Here is a 19323-nt window from a genome sequence, read left to right as displayed (position 1 = left end):
AGTTTGCCCCGGTCTTCTGATGTTGTGTGCTTAGTCGCTCATTTGTGTCCAACTCTTTGAGACCCTATGGACTGTAGCCTGCCAGGCTCCTCTGGCCATGGGGATTCTCCAGGCAAGGATATTGGCGTGGGTTGCCATGCCCGCTTCGAGGGGATCTTCCCAACCCAGGGATCAAACCCAGGTCTCCCGCATTGCAGGTGGATTCTTTACCAACTGAGCCACCAGGGAAGCCAATGTTTTGTTGTAGGGGTCTTTAGTTAATTCATTTTCACTGCTGTATAGTATTCTTTATCAGTATACCAAAACATATATCTTTGTTCGCCTGTTAATGGGCATTTAGTTACCAGTGTTTCTATGAACACAGAACATGAGATGGGTGTGACATGGGTACATCATCAGCTATTGGCTGTCTCCCCAGACAGTCATGTCAATGTCCATTTCTTACCCACAGCTTGTAAAACTTCCGTTGCTTCACTTCCACACCAATAATCGGTATTGTTAAGATTTTTAAAATGCTGCCAACCTGATGGGCGTGAAATGCTGTCATGCTGTGGTTTTAATTTCATTTCCTGCCATTTAAAACTACACTGAGTGCCATTTTTCCCCTATCAGATTGGCAAAGATACAATCCAGTGCTGACGCTGTACTTGCCACTGGAAGGAAATGGGCACTCCCGAGGGAATGGCGGGGAGGGGTGTGTGTGTGTAAATTGACCCAGTTCAAGGCAGGGTATCAGCCAACTCTAATAGGAAGCTTACATTTCTTTTTTCTCTTAAAAAAAATTTAACAGAAAATGAGAGGAAAACTGTACTGGCACCTTAAAGGATTTATATGAATTCAAAGTTATACAGCAAGGACGGAGTGTCATGAGAAGAGAGCGCTGACTGGCTGCTGCAGGACCACCTCACAGGTGTTATTTGCTTTGGTGAGTTCACCACCACCCAGCCCGGGGCCTTCAATCTTAGAGGTCTACAGCCTGATGTTGGTCATGTCCCACAATCCATCCAAATTCAGGTGAAATTTCACTGATTACATCATAAGACTTTTTAAAAAACAAAACAAAACACCACTTCCTGGTGCAGGACATCAGAAGCAGGGTAGCGTCGTCAATAATCTTCACTGTCTTCACTGAGTGAACTATTTTATGAATACGCCAAGGAAACGGAGTCACACTGCAATCCCTCGAAGACTGGTGGTTTGGGGTCAGAGAAGTACATTGTACGGCTTCTGTGGAGGAGGTGCGGGTGACTTCAGCCTGGTGATGCGAGGAGGTGTGGAAGGAGAGGGATGCGACCTCCGTTAGGGGCTTTCTGGATAATCCCACTGTGGAGCTAGGAGGCAGCACTGTTTTGAAGGCTGCGTTTCCTGCTTGTTTCCAGGTTATCTCCCAGAAATACAAGGCTGGTTCTCCATAAGGATTAGAGGACCCAGGTGTCAGCTCCCTCCTGTGGGCCATAGTGAGGCTGAGAGACCTGAGATGGTGGCGGGTCCCCTCTAAAATGTTTTAAATTTTATCTCCTGGCTGTGTCCCAAGACATGTGGGATCTTAGTTCCCAGACCAGGGATCAAACCCATCCATGCCCCCTGCATTGGCCAGAGCCTTAACCACTGGACCACCAGGGAAGTCCTGGAAGCTTACATTTCTGTATCTTCACTTTTATGCTTTAGGTGAGGTAGAGAAACAGTGTACATTCATTTTTTCAGTCCTGTTTTCAGAACGGACTGACCACACCCCATCTAGGACAAATATTCTTGTATTTTCCCACCACCTCCACTCCCAGAATGAACCCCTAGACTGTTTCCAGAACACAAGAGCTGTGGCTGCCTCATTTGCATTTAGGAGAGGCTATCAGGGATCTGGCTGCTGCTTAGGCAGACTTTCAATCAACTTATTTTTGCCTTCCCAGTAGCTGTTTCAAACAGTTCCTGCAGTTTGAGGGAATTCTGCTGCTTCAATTGCTTGGTTCTCAACTGTCAGTCTCTTCTAGATCATTTTTCTCAGGACTGCTAAGATCTTTTCACTCATCTCTGTGCTTCTCATCTTTCCAAGTACACGTGGCATCGTCCTCCATGCTTTCTAGGTCTGTAGGATTTTGCCCTTGAAAAGTCCTAACCCATGATGCCCGAGTGGAACAGAAAGAAATACAAACGATGTGTGCCAACAATCATGCTCCTTGGTATTTACCCAAAGGAGCTGAAATGTGTATCAACACAAAAACCTGCACACAAATGAGCGGCTTTAAATTCATAACGGCTAAAATTTGGAGGCAGCCAAGATGTCCTAGAGCAGATGCATGGATAAACAAACTGTGGTACCTCCGGATAATAGGATATTATTCAGCGCTAAAAAGAAATGAACTAGGCTGTTGCTGCTTATGTTGAGTCCAGAAACACAGCCGGACATGGGGCTAGAGGATGAAGAAAGGATGCTGGCCGGGTCTGGAGAGCCCAGGGAAGAGGAAGAGGGGGAGGAATTAGTGGATCCCCTAACAACAGTGAGAGAGCAATGCGAGCAGCTGGAGAAATGTGTAAAGGCTCGGGAGCAGCCAGAACGCTGTGATGAGCATGTATCCTCCAGGTCACAGAAACACCACTGCAGAGGAGCTCTTCGACTTCTGGCACACAAGGGACCACTGTGTGGCCCACAAACTGTTTTAATGGCTTAAAATGAGTGTGCAGATTCATTCACCCCAGCCTTCATCACCTGGGCATGGGGATATTTCCTATCAACATGCCATTTATCTGTGTAACTAAGTTCGTGAACCTCAAGGATTTCGGCTTAGGCAAGTAGCTTCTGTGTAATTATCAGGGACTGCACCTTAATAAAGTCCAGTGATCAGCCAAAAAACAAAAAAAAGGAATGAGCTATCCAGCCACAAAAAGACATGGAGGAAACTTAAATATTACTAAGCAAAAGAAGCCCATCTGAAAAGGCTACATACTGTAAGATTCCAACTATATGATATTCCAGAAAAAGCAAAACTGTGGAGACATTAAAAAGATCAGTTGTTGCCAAGGGGTTGGGGGACGGGAAGAAGGAAGAGACAGTGCACACAGGATTAATTTTAGGTCAGGGAAACTAAACTATTCCGTATAGACAGTCTACTGGTAGATAACTATCACTTATACATTTGTCCAAACCTGTAGGACACGGAATTGGCAACCCATTCTGGTATTCTTGCCTGGAGAAGTCCATGGACAGAGGAACCTGGCGGGCTATGCTCCATAAGCTCACAGAGTCAAGACTCAACTAAGCACGCGCAATAGAATGTATTAACAAGTGTGAACTCTAACATACAGACTTTGGGTGGTAATGATGTTGATGTAGGTTCATCAGCTGTAACAAATGTACCACTCAAGTGTGGGATATTGATAGTGGGGAGGCTGTGAGGGGCAGGGGTGGGGGCATATGGGAATTCTCTGTACTTTCTACTCAATTTTGTAGTGAACTGCTCTAAAAGTAAAACCAATTTTAAGATGTGTGTATGGCACAGGGGTTACGTAGTTTTGTTTGCTTGCTTTGTTTTTGTTTTAGGTTTGTGCATTGAGAGGGCCTGGGAGTAGCAACCCAGCACCCACATGTTGGCTTCTAAACACCATTTCCCACTAAAAGGAACCAGGGACCCATGCACAGATGGCTGATTCCAAGGTTGAGGCAGAGAAAAATACAAGGTGTGCCTAGATCATCTCGTGCTGGTCAGCAAGAAAGTATTCAAATAATGATGGAGAAATGTCCACAGGACACAGAAGCCAGCTCGAAAAGAGATCCTATTGGTCACACTGGACACAATTTGAGCATCAAAGCAATGCGAGGAATATCTTATAACCCATTAAATAAAATCGGAATCTGGAACACCCCTGATGTGACCTCACCCTCCCCAGAGGGTCTTCGTGGCTGCTGCTGTTGTCTCAATCATTTATCCAAGGCAACATCAAAGAGAGGGACCAAAACAGTCAAGAGCCTCTTTCACAATCCACTCCCCAATCTACCTGTAGTGATTTCAAAATAGACCCACAAATGCGGACACTCATTCATCAAAGGTCCAAGTCTCCTTCCCCTCCACTCCTGCCTTTGAACCTTGGCTGGACTTAGCGACTAGCTAGTAACTGAGAAAACATTCCCGAGTGCTTCTACTTTGTCCACTGAAATATACTTGGGGACTTCTCTGGCAGTCCATGGTTAAAACTCCGTGCTTTCAATGCAGGGGGCATGGGTTTGATCCCTGGTTGGGAACCAAGATCCCACATGCTGCATGGTGTGGCCAAAAAAGTTTTAAGTAAAAAAACTGAAATACATTTGGACCTGAGCTGCCATGTAAGGAATCTGATTACTTAGGGGCTGCCATGTTAGAAGGAAGCTTGAGCCATATGAGAAGGCCGCTGATAGACACTTCAGTCAGCAAGCCTAATCTTTGAGTAAGCGTAGTCCAGGCACTGAGTGAAATCACATGGGATCCTCTGTGCCAACCCACTTGCCAGCTGAACACTGAGTCACCTCAGTCATTACTCCAAGGATCCAAAGAATTTTCCAGTTGAGCCTTGCTGGAATTCCTGACCCACAGAATCTGGGGCATAATAAAACAGTTGTTTCCAGCCACTAAGTTTTCGGTCATTTATTACAAAGAAATAAGTACCAGTATACTATGCCAGAACCAGAACTCTCTTTGTCCCTGAAGACTTCTCAACATTTTTCTACTCCTCAGATCCTGATTTTGTTCTTTCTTCCAGTTTCTCCGAGGCTGAAGTTGGGGAAAGGAGCCAGCAGCCTGCACTAGTTCATCACTTTGCCATCAGGTGCGCCTGGCATGTTTCAGCTGTGAGCTTGCTTGGTCTGCATTCATCTGCTGTAATTCCGCACGAGGCCAGCTGAGGGTGTCTCCCCTGGCTGCAGCCTACTTTCAGTTCATTTCTGGTTTCCCGGACTGCTCTACAAGGGTAAACCCAAACCCTAATCAGGCCTGAAGAAAGGCCTGTAGTTATGAATTCCCTGAGGAAACAGTCCCTTTACGCACAGCCCAAGCCAAAATGGACAAGCTCCCTAAGTGTGCCTCAATGGTATCACTCAGGGTTTTTTTTCTACCACATTCTTTCATTGAAGACGTAGCTCTTCAAGGGACTAAGTTTTATGCAGGGGCCTCTGCTTGTCTCCAAACCGCCTGGCCCAAGGTCCAGCAGATGTTAAAATCCAAGGTTTTATATGATTCTGCAATCCCATTCCTGGGCATATATCCAGACAAAACTATAATTCAAAAAGACATGTGCACCCCAATGTTCATAGTACTTACAGCAACCAAGACGTGAAGACAACCAAAATGCCCACTGACAGGGGGTGGGTGAAGAAGATGCGACATATGCCTACAATAGAAGATTACTCAGCCATAACAAAGAACGAAATGCCATCTGCAGAAAACTGGCTGGAACTAAAAATGATCATACTAAGTGAAGTAAGTCACACAGAAAAATAAATACTATATGATATCACTCACATGTGGAATCTCAAACAGGACACAAACAAACTTACAAAACAGAGTAGACTCAAAGACATGGAGAACAGACTTGTAGTTGCCAAGAGGGTGGGAGGCGAAGGACTGGGAGTTTGGGGTCAGCAGATGCAAACTATTGTATATAGAATAAACAACAAGGTCCGGCTGTATAGCACAGGGAACTATATTCAATATCCTCTGATAAACCATAATAGAAACAAACATGAAAAAGAACGTATATCCACTCAACGGACATGAGTTTGAGCAAACTCTGGGAAATAGCAAAAGGCAGGGAAGCCCGGTGTGCTGCATGCAGTCCATGGGGTCACATGACTGAGCGACTGAACAACAAAAACAACTGAATCACTTTGCTATACAGCAGAAATGATCACAACGCTGTCAATCAACTATACTTCAATATGTTATTTAAAAAAAAACAACCAAGGCTTTGAGTATCTGGTATTGGCAAATACTCAGGACAACTGCGGTGTGCAATTTGGGTACAGATTTCCCATGCTCTGAGCTCAGCTGTACATTTAAAAGGATGTTTAATTTCGAAACCAGTATTTCTGGGTATTTTTCAGAAGCAACCACACTGCAGAAGCACCAGCCTGAGGCTCCTTCACAAAACACATTTACCAGATGGCATCATTCTCTACTTGTTGGCTGCTCAATAAAGACCAAGGATTTCACTTGGTTTAAAAGTCCAGCTTTGTCTGGCCCCCCGCTAGCACAGTCCTCACCACCCCCATCTCCCCTGGTCTCCCCATTCCAGGTACAGGCTAGAAGATATCACCCTCTTCTGTTGTTAAATACGATATGCCGTCTTCTGACTCAGGGCCTTTGCATATGCTGCTCCTGCTGCTCACAATTTTCCACCCCACATTTCATCTTTTTACATCTTCAGGGTTTTTTTTACACCTCAAACTCACTCATCACTTCCTCGCAGAAGCCATCTAACCATCCTTCAAACAAAGTCTGACAGGTTTCAGTTACACGCTCACAAAACTCCTGCATTTCTTTAGGGCACTAACCACAATGCCAAAAAAATTATAGTCAAAGTATAAATTACAGTTAAGACTATCCACTTATACAATAATATTTTCATGTCTGTCTTCCCCAGTGGACTGTCAGCTGAGAGGACCCAGCCTGGGTGGGGCATCCCCAATGCTTGGCTCAGGACAGGCACAGAACAAGAGCTCAGTAAATGTGTGGTGAATGAACAAAACACAAGTGCAGAACCAGGGTGAAAAAACCTGGGGCCCCAGTTTCCTAGCTACAGGTCCACTTTCAATTGGCCAGGTGGGAAGGATCTCTTTCTTAGGACTCACATTTGCAGCAGAAATGCCAACTGACCTGCCCCCCAGCTTAGATGGGGAGATAAGAGGAACTGATCGTATCAGTGAATGCCTTGAGTTTTAATGAGTTTGCCATACAGTGCTCTTCCTCAGCACTTCATCCTGGGAGCTCAGATCTCAGCTCAGGTTGGGATAAGAGAGTGGGGGAAGGCAATGCATATGAATGGGACTGAGGGGTTGGGGCTGGGAGAAGAGGGAGCAGTGAGGAGGAGGAGACAGAAGGAGCAAACCCAGAAATCCAAGCAGTTTAGCATCCAATAGCATCCGCGGAACATAGTGAACAAACAAACTACATGTGGTCCTTATCTGCAAAGTGCTGTCATATTGCACATAATGTTCCGGGTGAGTCTGTACCGGGCCCTCAGTGCCTGCTGGGGGCACTCTCAGCCTAGTGAGTCAGGCCGAGGCCTAGAGCTCATACCTGGAGCTCGGGCAGAAGGCATAATCTTGGCCTGGGGGGTGGGAAGGAGACACCAATTTGGGCCTGAGGAGATGCCACGTTGGGCCTGGACAGCTCGGAGGGGGACCTCCTTGGGTCAGGAGGGAGCCTCATCTTGGACCTGATGAAGAAAATCATAGGGGATCCCTGGAGCCCAGAAGTAAGCAGGTAGTTTACACAGAATGGGAGGAGCAAAGAGCAGCAGCACCAAAACTAAGGGTAGAGCTGGACACAGGAAACAAGAGCAGGCCAAGAGGGTAGGGCTAAGCCCAAGGAGAAGCAGCCAAGAGGTGGCAGAGCAAGGACCAGAAGGCGGAGATGGAATCAAGGCCAAGCCTGGGGAGCAGAAAAAGGGTCCAGATTAGAGGGACAAAATTCCAGAAGTGGGGCAAGAGGAGAGACAGAGCCAAGGGAGTAAAGGGAGACATCAGGGAATTGACATTCAACTGGATTCTGGGGCTCCCCTGGGGAGAAAGAAGCAGGCCCAGCTCCTGTGAACAGAAACCAAACTGAGGAAGGCAGAGAGAAAAGAAAGATGAGGCTCCATGAGCCCTTAAGAGGGAGACAGATTAAAGGGCAGCTAGGTACCCCGGAGCTGGAGTCAAGTTCAGACACAAGCTCTGAACCAGGAAGCAAAGGCCAAGCCCAGGGGGAGGAACCAGAGCTAAGGTCCAGCAGGGCCACACACACACACACACACACTCACACGCATAACACACACACACACACACATACATAAACACAGCATTATCCAGGGGCGAGGTTATCCCTGAGGGTGACAGCAAGATGGGTGGGTGGCTAAACAGAGCAGAGAGCCAGGTCAAGAGGCCGCAAGGCCTACCCCCAGGGCACAGTCAGTGGAGACAGTGGGTCACGGCTAGGCTCTCGGTCCGGGGTCTTGTTCAGGCTCCGTCCCCGGCACACCGCGGATGTCGGGCAGCAGGCGGCAGCTGGCCACGATGTCCAGACGCTCCGCCAGCGCGCAGAGGTCCCCCCTCGCCAGACGCACGCTGTGGGCTGCGGCTAATCCCGCTGCCTGGGCAGCCGCCAGCCTACCGGCTAGGGCGGCCACATCACGGCCCGCGCGGCGGTACACGCCGCTCACCGCGGCCGCTACGTCGTGGTCCAGCCGTGCCTGGCTCTCAGCCAGCCGGAGCTGCAGCAGCGAGCGCGCAGGGGCGGGCGCCGGGGCCTCCTCCTCCGCCCAGGCCTCCCCGGCCGTCTCCCGCTGGACCACGAGCGGAGGCAGGTCCCGCGGCGCAGCCTTCGGCTCCGGCTCGGGGTCTGAGTCGGTCTCCGCGGCCTCCCCAGCCACTCGCAGTCCCGTGGGGCGGCCGCGCGTTGGGCCCGAGGGGCCCAGGTACAGCTCCTCCTCCTCCGACGAGGACGCAGAGAGATCCGAGTCCGACTCGGCCGCTTCCCCCTGCACCAAAGTCTCAGGCCTCCGCAGCGGCCTCCGCCGACGACTCTGAGACTCCATGGCGCGAGCTAGGGAGAAGACGCGGGAAAGGATGATATGAGAGGCGGGCGCCCTTCAGTGGTTAAAAGCCGCAGTTTCTGGATTCTCACCCCCTCCACTATCTTAACAATCTGGGGTCACTGCCTGCCTGGGCTTCAGTTTCTGCAAACTGAGCCCATCATCCCTAATGATGGTAGGAACTACTGGACTGTGACTCTTCAGTGTACTGATGGGAAAACTGAGGGCCACCAGCTCGATCAAGACTCTGAGACACGAGGTCCCGGAATCCTAAACTCAACTCTTCCTGATTTTGCTTCCTAGCAGAGACCACACCCTCCACACTGTCCTCTTAACCTGTGACGGATTAGGAAGCACACGGGTTTCTGAACCGCTCGGGAACCAGGGCCTCCATCACAGAAAGGGTAACAGTCCAACTGGACTTGGGGGAGGATGCACAAGGGGCGGGGGGGGCGAGCGTTATCACCGAAGACCGTACCGGGTCACCAGAGCTCCGAGCCTGCGGGATCCTCTACCTATCCGAAGTGCGGCGTCTTTACCGAGGAGCGCGGCAGCCCCAACCAATAGGGGAGAAAGTTGGGCGGGTGTTGGCGGCCTATCACCTGGCCGCCCGGCTACCAAACAGGAAGAAAGCCCTCCAGACCAGATGTTGGGGCTTCTGTAAAGAGCCACGTGAATAAGGGCACGGCCAATAGGAAAGCGGTTGGGCTGGCGCTTCCGGGTTGTGCTGCGAGAAGAGTGGACAAATAGAGAGTCTAAAAGACGAGCTGTCACGTGTAACCAGAGACTGGACTAATGGAAACCCTCGAGGACCCGGAAACGGTGAAGAAACAGCGGGAAGGGCGGAGGTGCTTGTACCGTGCGGCCATTACGGACAAAGCAGGCCCTCCCCCTAGACTCCCGGGTTTACGCGCGCACCCCTAGAGCCCAGGAAAGGAAGGCGGGGCTAGCCTGAAACACCAATGGAAGCAGGAGTGGGTGGGCCGCACTTAAGAAGCAGGAGACGGGGCTTGCCCAACTGGGCCAATGAGAACACGAGACGCTGAGCGGTTGTTAGGCGACTGAGACCCGCGCATGGCGGACCCGGCACTGTTCGAGTTTCTGCACACCGAGATGGTAGCGGAGCTGTGGGCTCAAGATCCAGACCCCGGCCCCGGGGTGAGCGCCGGGTCCTGGTAGGGAGGAGCCACGGGCCGTGGCTGAAAAGCCAGTCGAGGCCCCCGGGAGGCGCGGAGGGCGCGGCAGCGGCCCGGGACGAATACCCGCCCAGCCCCTGATCGTGGGGAGACCTCTACTGCGGGCTTCCGCCTCTGCGAAGCCGAGTCCGGACAGGGCTGGCCTCGCGGGTTACTCCCAGAACTGTGCGAGACAGCTCGGGGACAAGCTCCTAGCTCAAAACCTGACACAGAGTAAGAGGGTAGTAATTACGATTGCTTGGTATATATTGAGGACTTACTGCCCGGGTTAAGTCCCGCCTGCGCCACTCACCCTGGGTGTGAGAGCCAGTGATTCGCTCTGCGTGCCTCAGTTTACTCCCTTGTAAAATGGGATCGTAACAGCACCTAAGACTCGGTGAGACATTCATTCAACAAATTTACTGAGCACTTACTGTTCCCCAGGTACTTGTTTCCTTGTCCTCACAAAGCTTAACCTTTTAGTAGGGAATTTACACCAGCAATGGGCTTCCCAGGTGACTCAGTGGTAACGAATCCGCCTGCCACTGTAGGAGACGTAGGTTGGATCCCTGGATCGGGAAGATCCCCTGGAGGAGGAAATGGCAACCCACTCCAGTATTCTTGCAGGGAAAATACCATGGACAGAGGAGCTTATCAGACTGGGGTCACAAAGGGTTGAACACAACTGAGCAGGGCACCCACGCAAACAATAAAAATAGCAACAAATGTGCCACCTGCTAGTAAGAAGTGCTATAAACAAAACTTAAGTAGAATCAGGGACAGGGATGGAGTGGTGGATAGTGGAGGAAGCCTTTCTGAGGAAAAGAAGGGAAGAAGCAAGCCCTGGGGATAAGTAGTGGGGAAGAACATTCCAGGCAAGAGGAGGCCTTAGAGCGTGCTTGGAATTTTGAAAGTTGGTCCTTAGGAAAAATGCTCAGACTTTAAAGCACTTACTTCCATGTCTAACACATAATCAGCCCTCAAAACATGGAGCTCTGTTTTAAAATCTGGTACTAAAAAGAAAGGGTGAGGGCGAAAGCAGATGCTTAATAAGTGGGTGCTATGCCCACTTCTTTCATTATTATTCTGTCATCATCATCAATACGCAAGACATTTTTATTGATGTATGTTTCCTTCCCAATCCAGGAGCCCTAACAAGGCTGTTGCTTGTTATCATCCCAACATAGAGTCAACAAACTCTTAACTATTAAAACATGCAAGGTGCCAGGCCTTGCTGTAGGGGCTGGAGATTACTCAGCAAACCGTGCAAAACCCTTGCCTTCTGGAGCTTATGTTGTAGTGGGGGAAACAGACAAATCAGATAAATGCATCTACACTGTACCTTGGGGCAATGCTATGAGAATGATAACACTTGGGAGAGGGAATGCGCGCTGGCCTGTGTGCCAGGGAGAGGGTTGCAGTGTCCCAGCACCCCATCCATCCTGGCATTCAAACAAGGAACCCAAGGGTCTGCAATAACCACCTTTACTCCCTCACCTCCAGCCATCGGCCAGGCCCAGCCTGTTCCACTGTCTAAATAGAGTTCCCATCTGTCCCCTCCCTGTTGCAGTGTGGGTTCCCTCCTCTCCGCTCCATAACAGCCCCCTTCTTCACCTTCCAGCTTATTTTACCTGCCACGTCGATACTACATTGACACCTATTAATCCTTCAGTTCAAATGTCCCTTCCTCAGGGAAGCCCTCAGTGGAAGTGGGGGTATCTCTGTTCCGTTTGCACATTCCCCACACCACCATATGAACCTGAATTATGATCCTTTAGTTACCGCCGTCTCCTCTGCCAGGCCTCGTGCTTTGCACTGTGGGCAGGGACCAGCTCTGCGTTGATGACCATAGAGTAGGTCCTCAGAATGGATGTATATATTTTCAAATTTATATTTGGTTGGTTTTGGCTGTGCTGCGTCTTTGTTGGTGCACTTGGGCTTTCTCCAGTTGCAGTGAGCAGGGGCTACTCTAGTTGCGGTGCTTCTCACTGGTGTGGCTTCTCTTGTGGAGCGTGGGCTCTGGAGTGTGCAGGCCCCAGTGTTTGTGGCACATGGGCTCAGTAGAGGTGGTGCAGGGGCTTAGCTGCCCCACGGTGTGTGAAACCTCCCAGGACCAGGGATCTAACCTGTGCCCCCTATACTGACGGGCGGATTCTTTACCACTGGACCACCAGGGAAATCCCAGTGTGGATCTGTTGAAGAAGTGAGCGCAGCCCCTGTGCCGTGGAGGGTGAGGGTGGGGACTGGGTTCACTTAGTATTGTGGCCAATAGGAACGCCCACCAGGTGCCTGCAGGGGCCTCACCTTCCTGATTTCATTTGATCCGCCTAACAACCCACGGAGGTCAGCATGATCCTCCCCGCTTTGTTGGCGAGGAACAGACGCTTTGATGGATGGAGTCTTTGCTGTCAAGTGGCAGAGTCAGGAATGTAACTGGGCCTCTCACTCCCAAAACCTGTGCTATGAACTCTCACCTGTTTCAGCATTTTCCCTGACACTCTTGGGAGGATTTTGATGTGGCCAAGCAAGTGTAGGGGCACGCGGTTACTCAGCTTTGCTCAGCACAGGATTTTCAGAGTGCAAGTGTGCCCACGATCTTTGGCAATGGCTCTCTGTCCGGCTGCCTCCGCAGCCCCAGTGCTGGGGTCCCTGCACCAGGGATTCCGGCAGAGCTGGGCTGGGAGGTGGCCCGGACATTGGACCTCAGAGCTCCTGGGTGGTTCCCGTGTGCAGCCAGAGTGAGGACCACCATCTCCCCACATTCCTTGAAGCTGGCAAACCCTGTTCCTCAGCTGCTCATTGTGGGCAGCTGCCTGGCTTTCCCGCAGTCTTTTCTCTTTTGCCCCTGGCCCCTCCCTTCTCTGCTCCTTCTTTTTGGTCCAGCAAGTGTCCTGTCTGCCTCTTGGGTACTTCTCATGGCTTCAGCACAGTGCTTTCTCTGATTTAGTTCTCAGAACAGCCCTCCAGGGTTGACGTTATTATCCCATTTTACAGGAGAGGGACTGGGGCACCAGACAGGAAGGGCTTTTCCGGGATCAGAGGCAAAATCAGGACTCGGGCATCCGGGTCAGAGCTTGTCTGTGGCAGCAGCCCCACCAGCCCTGGAGCCCCTTGAGGAAAGCAATCGTGGCTGGTTCATCTCTGTCCCCGGCGCCAGGCGCTCAGGAGCCACAGTCATTGTTTAGGGCTTTTTGATCTCCACGTCCTGCCTGGTTATTTGTAGCTGTTGAATGGATTCTCCTGGAGGGTTATGGCTTGAGTGGAAGGCTGGCTGGAGGAACAGGAAGGTCTAAGGCCCTTTGTTATCTGAGCTGGAAAAGTTCCGGGAGGAAGAGGCAGGGGAGGAGGAGGAAGAGGAGGCGGCTGTGGTTTGTCCATCTCAGGAGCTTTGACGATAAGGGGAACCTGTGAGCAGAGGAGTGAAGCCTGCGTGGGAATGAGCTGTTCTCTGGAGGCCTGGGAACAGCCGTGTGGGCTGGGCCCTTGTCCACCGAAGCCAACTGGGCACTCAGCCAGCCCCTTCTCTCTGGAGGGCCTGGGCGGGGGGTGGGGGTGGAGCAGCCATCAGATACAGTCCTTGTCCTCAGGCCGGAGCCTGGGAAACCACCTGCTTCCTGGAAAAGTGCATGGCATCGGGGCGTGGTGCCTCTGAGGCCACAGAGCCAGCAGTGGGGCCTCTGTGAGCCAACTGGGGCTCTGTCCTGAGGGTGGCAGGGGCCGTAGAAGGTTTAAACTGAGGTTGCTGGGCTCAGATTTACTTCTTTGGAGGTCCTCCCTGGCCACGTGGGTGAGATGGGATAGAGACTGGGCAGGGGAGGAGTCCAGAGCACAGACAGACGGGGACTGGGCGAGCTCCCCGAGTGTCAGCGGAGAAGGTGGGATCTGCGGTTGTCCTGGAGACTACCTGGTGGATGATGGGGGAGAAGGCGAGTGACAGATTGGGAGGTGTGCTCTCACCTGGTCACTCTCCACACTTCCTTTTCTTAAGGAAAAAAAAAATTTATTTCTTTGGCCACACCGAGTCTTAATTGCAGCACGCCGAATCTTCCGTCTTTTAGCTGCTGCACACGGGATCCTTGGTTGTGGCATGTGGGATCTAGTTCCCTGATAGGGATTGAACCCGGATCCCCCGCACTGGGAGCTCAGAGTCTTAGCCACCGGACCACCAGGGAAGTCCCCTCACCATACTTCTTTTGCGTCTTCTGGGGCCATTGACGCTGGGGAAACCAGAAGTCATCCCTTCTCCCTGTGCTTGAGGCAGGACCTGGGCTGCCGCACCCTGGGCCAGCAGAGTGTCTCCACCGGTGGGGGTTGATCCTCACAAATAACTGAGGGGCCCGGCACGCAGCCCCCCCACCCAGCAGTCCAGGATGGCACGGGGGAGGCAGTGTGGTTTCCTTGTTTCGCGTTCCTCCTGCTCGGAGCTCTGTGGCCCTCAGTCTGGATGCCTGAATCTGCCTTTAGCCGAGCACAGCTGAGCACGTTTTCCTCTTTCATCGTTTCTTCTCCTGTTGTTGTTCCATCTGTGGCACTCAGAGGAGTCGTAGACTTTCTGGGTCTCTTTCCACGTGTCAGCTTTTCTTTTCTTTTTTTTTCCCTTAACAATCTGTGAAGTTTTAGCGATTTTCCAGAGTTCTCTCTTTTTCGCTCCCTTGCAAAGAGATTTGTTTTGGTCACCACGTTCATTTTTATGCATGTTCCTTTGTCGGCTCGTCCCTTTCTCCGAGCACCCGTGCTGCTCATGGGTGCCCTTGGTGCCCACACTAAATAAGCCTTCTCTGAGGGGGTCCCCCTGCCCCGCTTCTCCCATCATCTCAGTTCCTCTCCGTGGGCTCTTGTGTAAACCAGATGCGGGAAGCCCAGAAATGCACTGGCTCTGGGCTGGGCTCCAGAGGCTCAGGACAGGATGGGAGAGGCCCCTCGCCCTCCCTCCGTAGCAGTGATGACCCCCTAGTGTCAGGGGAGCTTTTGCAGGGCCTGGGGTGTGCCAGCTCTGCCGCCCTCCCCTCCCCCAAAACCCACCCCCTGTCAACTTCCTCCCCGCCCCCCTCCCCACTGCCTCTCCTCTGCGCTGCTTGCTTTATGCCCCCTCTCCCTCCCATCCCCAGTCTCTGCAGTGTAGCAGATATTCACCTGGCCTCTCTCGAGGGCCATGGGGTCAACAGCAACAGCAGCTGTGTTGCGAGCTGCCAGTCACCCGCCCCTGGGAGACTGGGCCCCCACCTTGTCATCCCCACTAGGCACGGTGTGCGAGCTCCTGGAGGGGAGCTAGGAAGTGACCGCGGGATGAATGGGGGAGTCCTGGGAACACAGGTGCACTTGGTCAAAACAGAGCCCAACCGGCCCCCTCCAGGAGCTCCCCTGAGCAGGGAGGTGGTGCAAGAGTGGCAGAGGCCTGTCGAGGGCCGGGCAGGGGACCAGGTGCTGAGATTCGTCCGCCCACAGAACAGAGCCCCTCCTTCGTGGGCTTTTCCTTCCCTCTTGCCATCCCCAGCTTCTCAGCAGGCTGACAGGTGCAGAGGCCGCAAATGACAGTACCGCTTCCCGAGCCCGACTCGGGGTTCTTGGCTTGCACTTACCCACTCCTTTAATCCTCACAAGGGCCCTGGGAAGGTCCTCGTTTTACACGGGAGGAAACTGAGGCACAGGGCAGCTGGCCACTGCCCCAGGCCCACAGCTGGTAAGGATCCGGACCCTGGACCCAGCCACCAGGCATGTGTTCCCCTCTCTGCCCCTCACACCCGAGCTCAGACCTCGACCACCTTAGTCATCGAGTCAGCCTGCCCCCGCCCCCGCGGCCAGCCCTGTCGTGCCGAGGACACCAGATAGCACACGCCGGTGTCACGGGCAGGAAGCTGTGTCCTTCCCCAGGCCCGGTTCCCACAGGAGGAAGGCGGAATGGTGGGCCACGGTCTGGGTGTCGCGTGGCCCAGCAGAGGACGGGGCCATCACGCGGGGCACCTCTGCTCCGGCTCCCACCCACTCCTGGCACCTCCCCTCGGCCAACCTCAGCCCTTGCCACTTCTCTGGGGCACGGGCAGCTGCGAGTGCTGCCCTGATCACCTGCCTGTCAGCCACCAACATGCAGGAGCCAGACCTGCTCAGGTCCAAAGGTGCCCCTGGGAGGTCTGACCTAACCCCTCTGTGCCCCGGTCTCCAGACGTGAAACACAACCTACCTTCCGGGGCTGTTAAACAAGGGGGTCTGCACAAGGCAGCTGGCACAGCATAGGCCCAGGTCCCGATTCCTCACTTTGCTCATTCAGCATGTTTCTCACACGGCCTGGTATGTGCCCAGCCCCCCTAACGCCGTCTTGGCGTTTCTGATGCCCCGAGTCGGGGCCGCTCAGCTCTCTCTGGGTCACACAGATCGGCAACGTACACAGGTCGGCTCTCCTCCAGCCACGCGGTCTGCGCTCCAGGACACGTGGACAGACACCAAGTGCGCCTCCTGCCGCTCGGTCTCCACGCCTCAGCACCCCCACCGCGGGACCCTGACCTGGCCCCCCAGAAGGCCACTCGGCCACCCCTGCCTCCCCTGAGCCCCTGAAGGTCCCTCCCAGGAGTCTCGGCTCATATGTAAGGCCTCCTAATCACAGTTGACGTTTCGCCCGCCTGCTGGCCCGTCCGGGGGCCCACCCCTGCGGCCCCCTCACTGACGCCCCCTTGCTCGCCCCAGGCAAGTCACCTGGAGTTTCTGGGGTGACGGGAGTGCTACCCACCGGGCGTTTAAGGACGGACGCTGAAAGTGCGCACAGGAAATGATGGGAGTTGCGAGGAAAGACAACGGGTGAGGCCGAGCCTGGGCAGGACCCCCGTGTTTCCTGGAGTGAGGCTGAGTGGGGCCTGAGGGCCACTCAGGAAGCCCTCTATCCCGGGTCTTGTCTCCCCGCACCGGCAGGGACGCACGAGCCCCCCTCAGCTGCCACACCGGCTGGCTCCCGGCTGGAGGTGGCCGAGGGCCCCTCAGCCTCCCTTCCCTGGCCTTCTAGGGACAGAAGACCAGCCTGTTGGTCCTGGAGGGCATGGGCTTCCGCGTGGGCCAGGCCCTGGGCGAGAGGTGAGAGGCGGGCAGGACCCACAGTGGGGTCCCTTCCTGGGCAAACGGGTGGGGAGGGTGCCTCGCTCCACACAGGATCCCGGGCCGGTCTCCTCCCTGTTCTTTACCCCGGGGCTCCCCAAGCTTGGCCCCCACGGTGTCTGCCGCAGGCTGCCCCGGGAGACGCTAACCTTTAGGGAAGAGCTGGACATCCTCAAGTTCCTGTGCAAAGACCTGTGGGTGGCTGTGTTCCACAAGCAGATGGACAGCCTCCGTACCAACCACCAGGTGGGTGACCCCCAGGCAGACAGCAGGCAGAAGCCAGAGCCCTGGGAGCCCAGGGAGGGGACCCCGGCTCAGGGCAGTCACAGCAGGCCCAGCCCCGCTCAGGGGCTCCCCACAAGCACTGGCCCCCCGGGCCCAGGACAGGCCCCTCGTGGCTGGTGGCCGTGCCTCGGCCTGACGCAGCTTGTCTGCACCTGAGCCTCGTTCCCATTAGGTGCCCACGCTGGGCCCGGCTGGTGGCCTGATGGCCTGGGCTGTATCTTCTCCCCATCGGGCACCCTGGAAGTTGCGCAGCAGGGGCATGGAGGGGAGGACACCAGGCCCTGGTCGGAGGGCCCACGGGTCCTCATACAGCCCCGAAGGATGGCCCAAGACCGACCGCAGCCGTTTTGAGGGAAGGGTCCTTCTGGACCTCAGGGTGGCAGCGCTGGGCCCTTGCCTCCCCTCCCCCCCCACCACGAAGGTACAGGCGCCACTCCGGCTCCCTGGCACCCTCCTCTGTCCCCAGGGGACCTACGTCCTGCAGGACAACAGCTTCCCCCTCCTTGTTCGGATGGCCTCGGGTCTGCAGTACCTGGAGGAAGCGCCCAAGGTACCAGGCAGGACTCTGGCCCGGGGTGGAGGCCTCTTCCCAAGCCCAGGACCCTGGGAGAGGGAGGTGGACCCACTCCACCCCGCTGTGAACCCTCAAGCCCGCGTGGCCCCGGGGTGTTGGCCTCCCCCTGCTCCACCCACGGTGACCCGTGTCCCCCGCCCCCAGTTCCTGGCCTTCACCTGCGGCCTCCTGCGTGGCACCCTCAGCACCCTGGGCGTCAAGAGCCTGGTCACCGCCTCCGTGGCAGCCCTGCCCGCCTGTGAGTTGGGGTGGGGGGGTTCCCATCCTTCTAGTGTGCCAGGGGGCCCACCCTGCTCCCAGGGGCCGCAGAGGTGGGGCTGGGCCGCCCAACCCCACTGCAGATGGGAATCTATGGCCCAGAGAGCTGAAGTCCCGGGCCCAGGCCACACAGCAGGTGCAGCCCATCCATGGCCCTGCCCCCGATGTCCTCCTAGACTGCCTCCCCGGGCGTGCCAGCCTGGAGGGGAGAGCCAACGACAAGGACCTGGGCTAGTGGTTTCCAACACTTCCCAGTGCGAGAACCCAGGTGGACACAATAGGAGTCACCTGGGTGAAGGCGGGGTGCTGGGCTGAGGGGCTCCAAAGGCAGCCAGTGTGAGGGGGTGTCGTCCTGACCCTGGGGTCCCGCTGGCCCGCAGTGCCCCCCATCGGACAAGCCGAGGCCCCACCCTTCCCTGGGGGCCGCCTGCGACCAGCCCTCCATGCACCCTTCCCTCGGGCATCTTCCCCTCTGCCGGTCCCCAGGGCCACGCATCACGGGGGACTGGGGCCCGAGCTGGCACAATCTGAGCCACACGTGCCACTGAAACTGGGCCAGGCCCCTCCCCCACAACCTACATGCCTGACCTGCTGCCTGCCCATCGTGCCCCCAGCCACCCACACAGCCCTGGGGCGCAGGCCGGGGGTGGGGCTGGGGCACCACCATCTCAGGCCAGCAAGGAAACAAGGTCCAGCCAGGGCCACCCAGGCTGAGGGTGCAGGGCCCGGGTGAACGGCTCAGAGCGGCTGGGGTGCCACCTCTCCCCTCCGGCCCCAGCCTCGAGCTCAGGCCAGCCCTTCTCTTCCAGGTAAGTTCCAGGTGGTGATCCAGAAACTTTGAGGAGCCCCAGGTCCCACTCCCAGATGAGCTTCACAGCACCCCGGCCCAGAGAACCCTGCTGCTGCCTGTGCTGGGGGCTGGTGCTGGGGAGACCGGAGTCCCCGCGCTGCAGGGTGTCACAGATGCCCAACAGATGGGTGTCAGAGGGAGGTGGGGGTGTCCTGGGGGCCAGGTGGTCCCCGTGGCATTCGGGGCTGGTGTGGAGGGGGTCTGCATCACACACATCCCTCCACAGGGAGGCGCTCAATAAAGGTTCTGTAGGTGGAACCAGACTCAGAGTTGAAAGTGGAGGGGGGGCACTCTATAGAGTGCTGGGGGCAGGGGCAAAGCGACTGTGTGTGTCATGGGCCCAG

At 54.8% G+C, this 19323-nt stretch overlaps 2 protein-coding genes and 1 pseudogene across 3 annotated transcripts; 2 read left to right on the top strand and 1 right to left on the bottom strand.

The window, feature by feature from the left end:
• The first annotated feature begins 2368 nt into the window (after positions 1-2368).
• LOC133230762 (cytochrome b-c1 complex subunit 6, mitochondrial-like) lies at positions 2369-2789 on the top strand (annotated as a pseudogene).
• A 1809-nt stretch (positions 2790-4598) lies between these two features.
• BLOC1S3 (biogenesis of lysosomal organelles complex 1 subunit 3) lies at positions 4599-9404 on the bottom strand. The gene is made up of 2 exons (XM_061388617.1): positions 9236-9404; positions 4599-8768 (listed from the first exon to the last, which is right to left on the bottom strand). The coding sequence occupies exon 2, from the start codon at positions 8758-8760 to the stop codon at positions 8158-8160; it is 603 nt and encodes a 200-aa protein (XP_061244601.1). The 5' UTR covers positions 8761-8768; positions 9236-9404; the 3' UTR covers positions 4599-8157.
• A 182-nt stretch (positions 9405-9586) lies between these two features.
• TRAPPC6A (trafficking protein particle complex subunit 6A) lies at positions 9587-19242 on the top strand. 2 transcript variants are annotated; one of them, XM_061388620.1, is made up of 6 exons: positions 9587-9915; positions 16924-16991; positions 17141-17258; positions 17764-17847; positions 18016-18109; positions 18939-19242. In XM_061388620.1, the coding sequence occupies exons 1-6, from the start codon at positions 9832-9834 to the stop codon at positions 18968-18970; spliced, it is 480 nt and encodes a 159-aa protein (XP_061244604.1). In that variant the 5' UTR covers positions 9587-9831; the 3' UTR covers positions 18971-19242. The 2 variants fall into 2 exon arrangements, with proteins under 2 accessions (XP_061244604.1, XP_061244602.1); XM_061388618.1 differs by having other exon boundaries at positions 9646-9915; positions 17719-17847.
• The last annotated feature ends 81 nt before the right edge of the window (positions 19243-19323 follow it).

This window comes from Bos javanicus, chromosome 18, assembly GCF_032452875.1.
Source record: "Bos javanicus breed banteng chromosome 18, ARS-OSU_banteng_1.0, whole genome shotgun sequence".
NCBI classification, from domain to species: Eukaryota; Metazoa; Chordata; class Mammalia; order Artiodactyla; family Bovidae; genus Bos; species Bos javanicus.
Note: the sequence above shows the minus strand (reverse complement) of the source record. Positions and strands in the feature narration are given on the sequence as shown.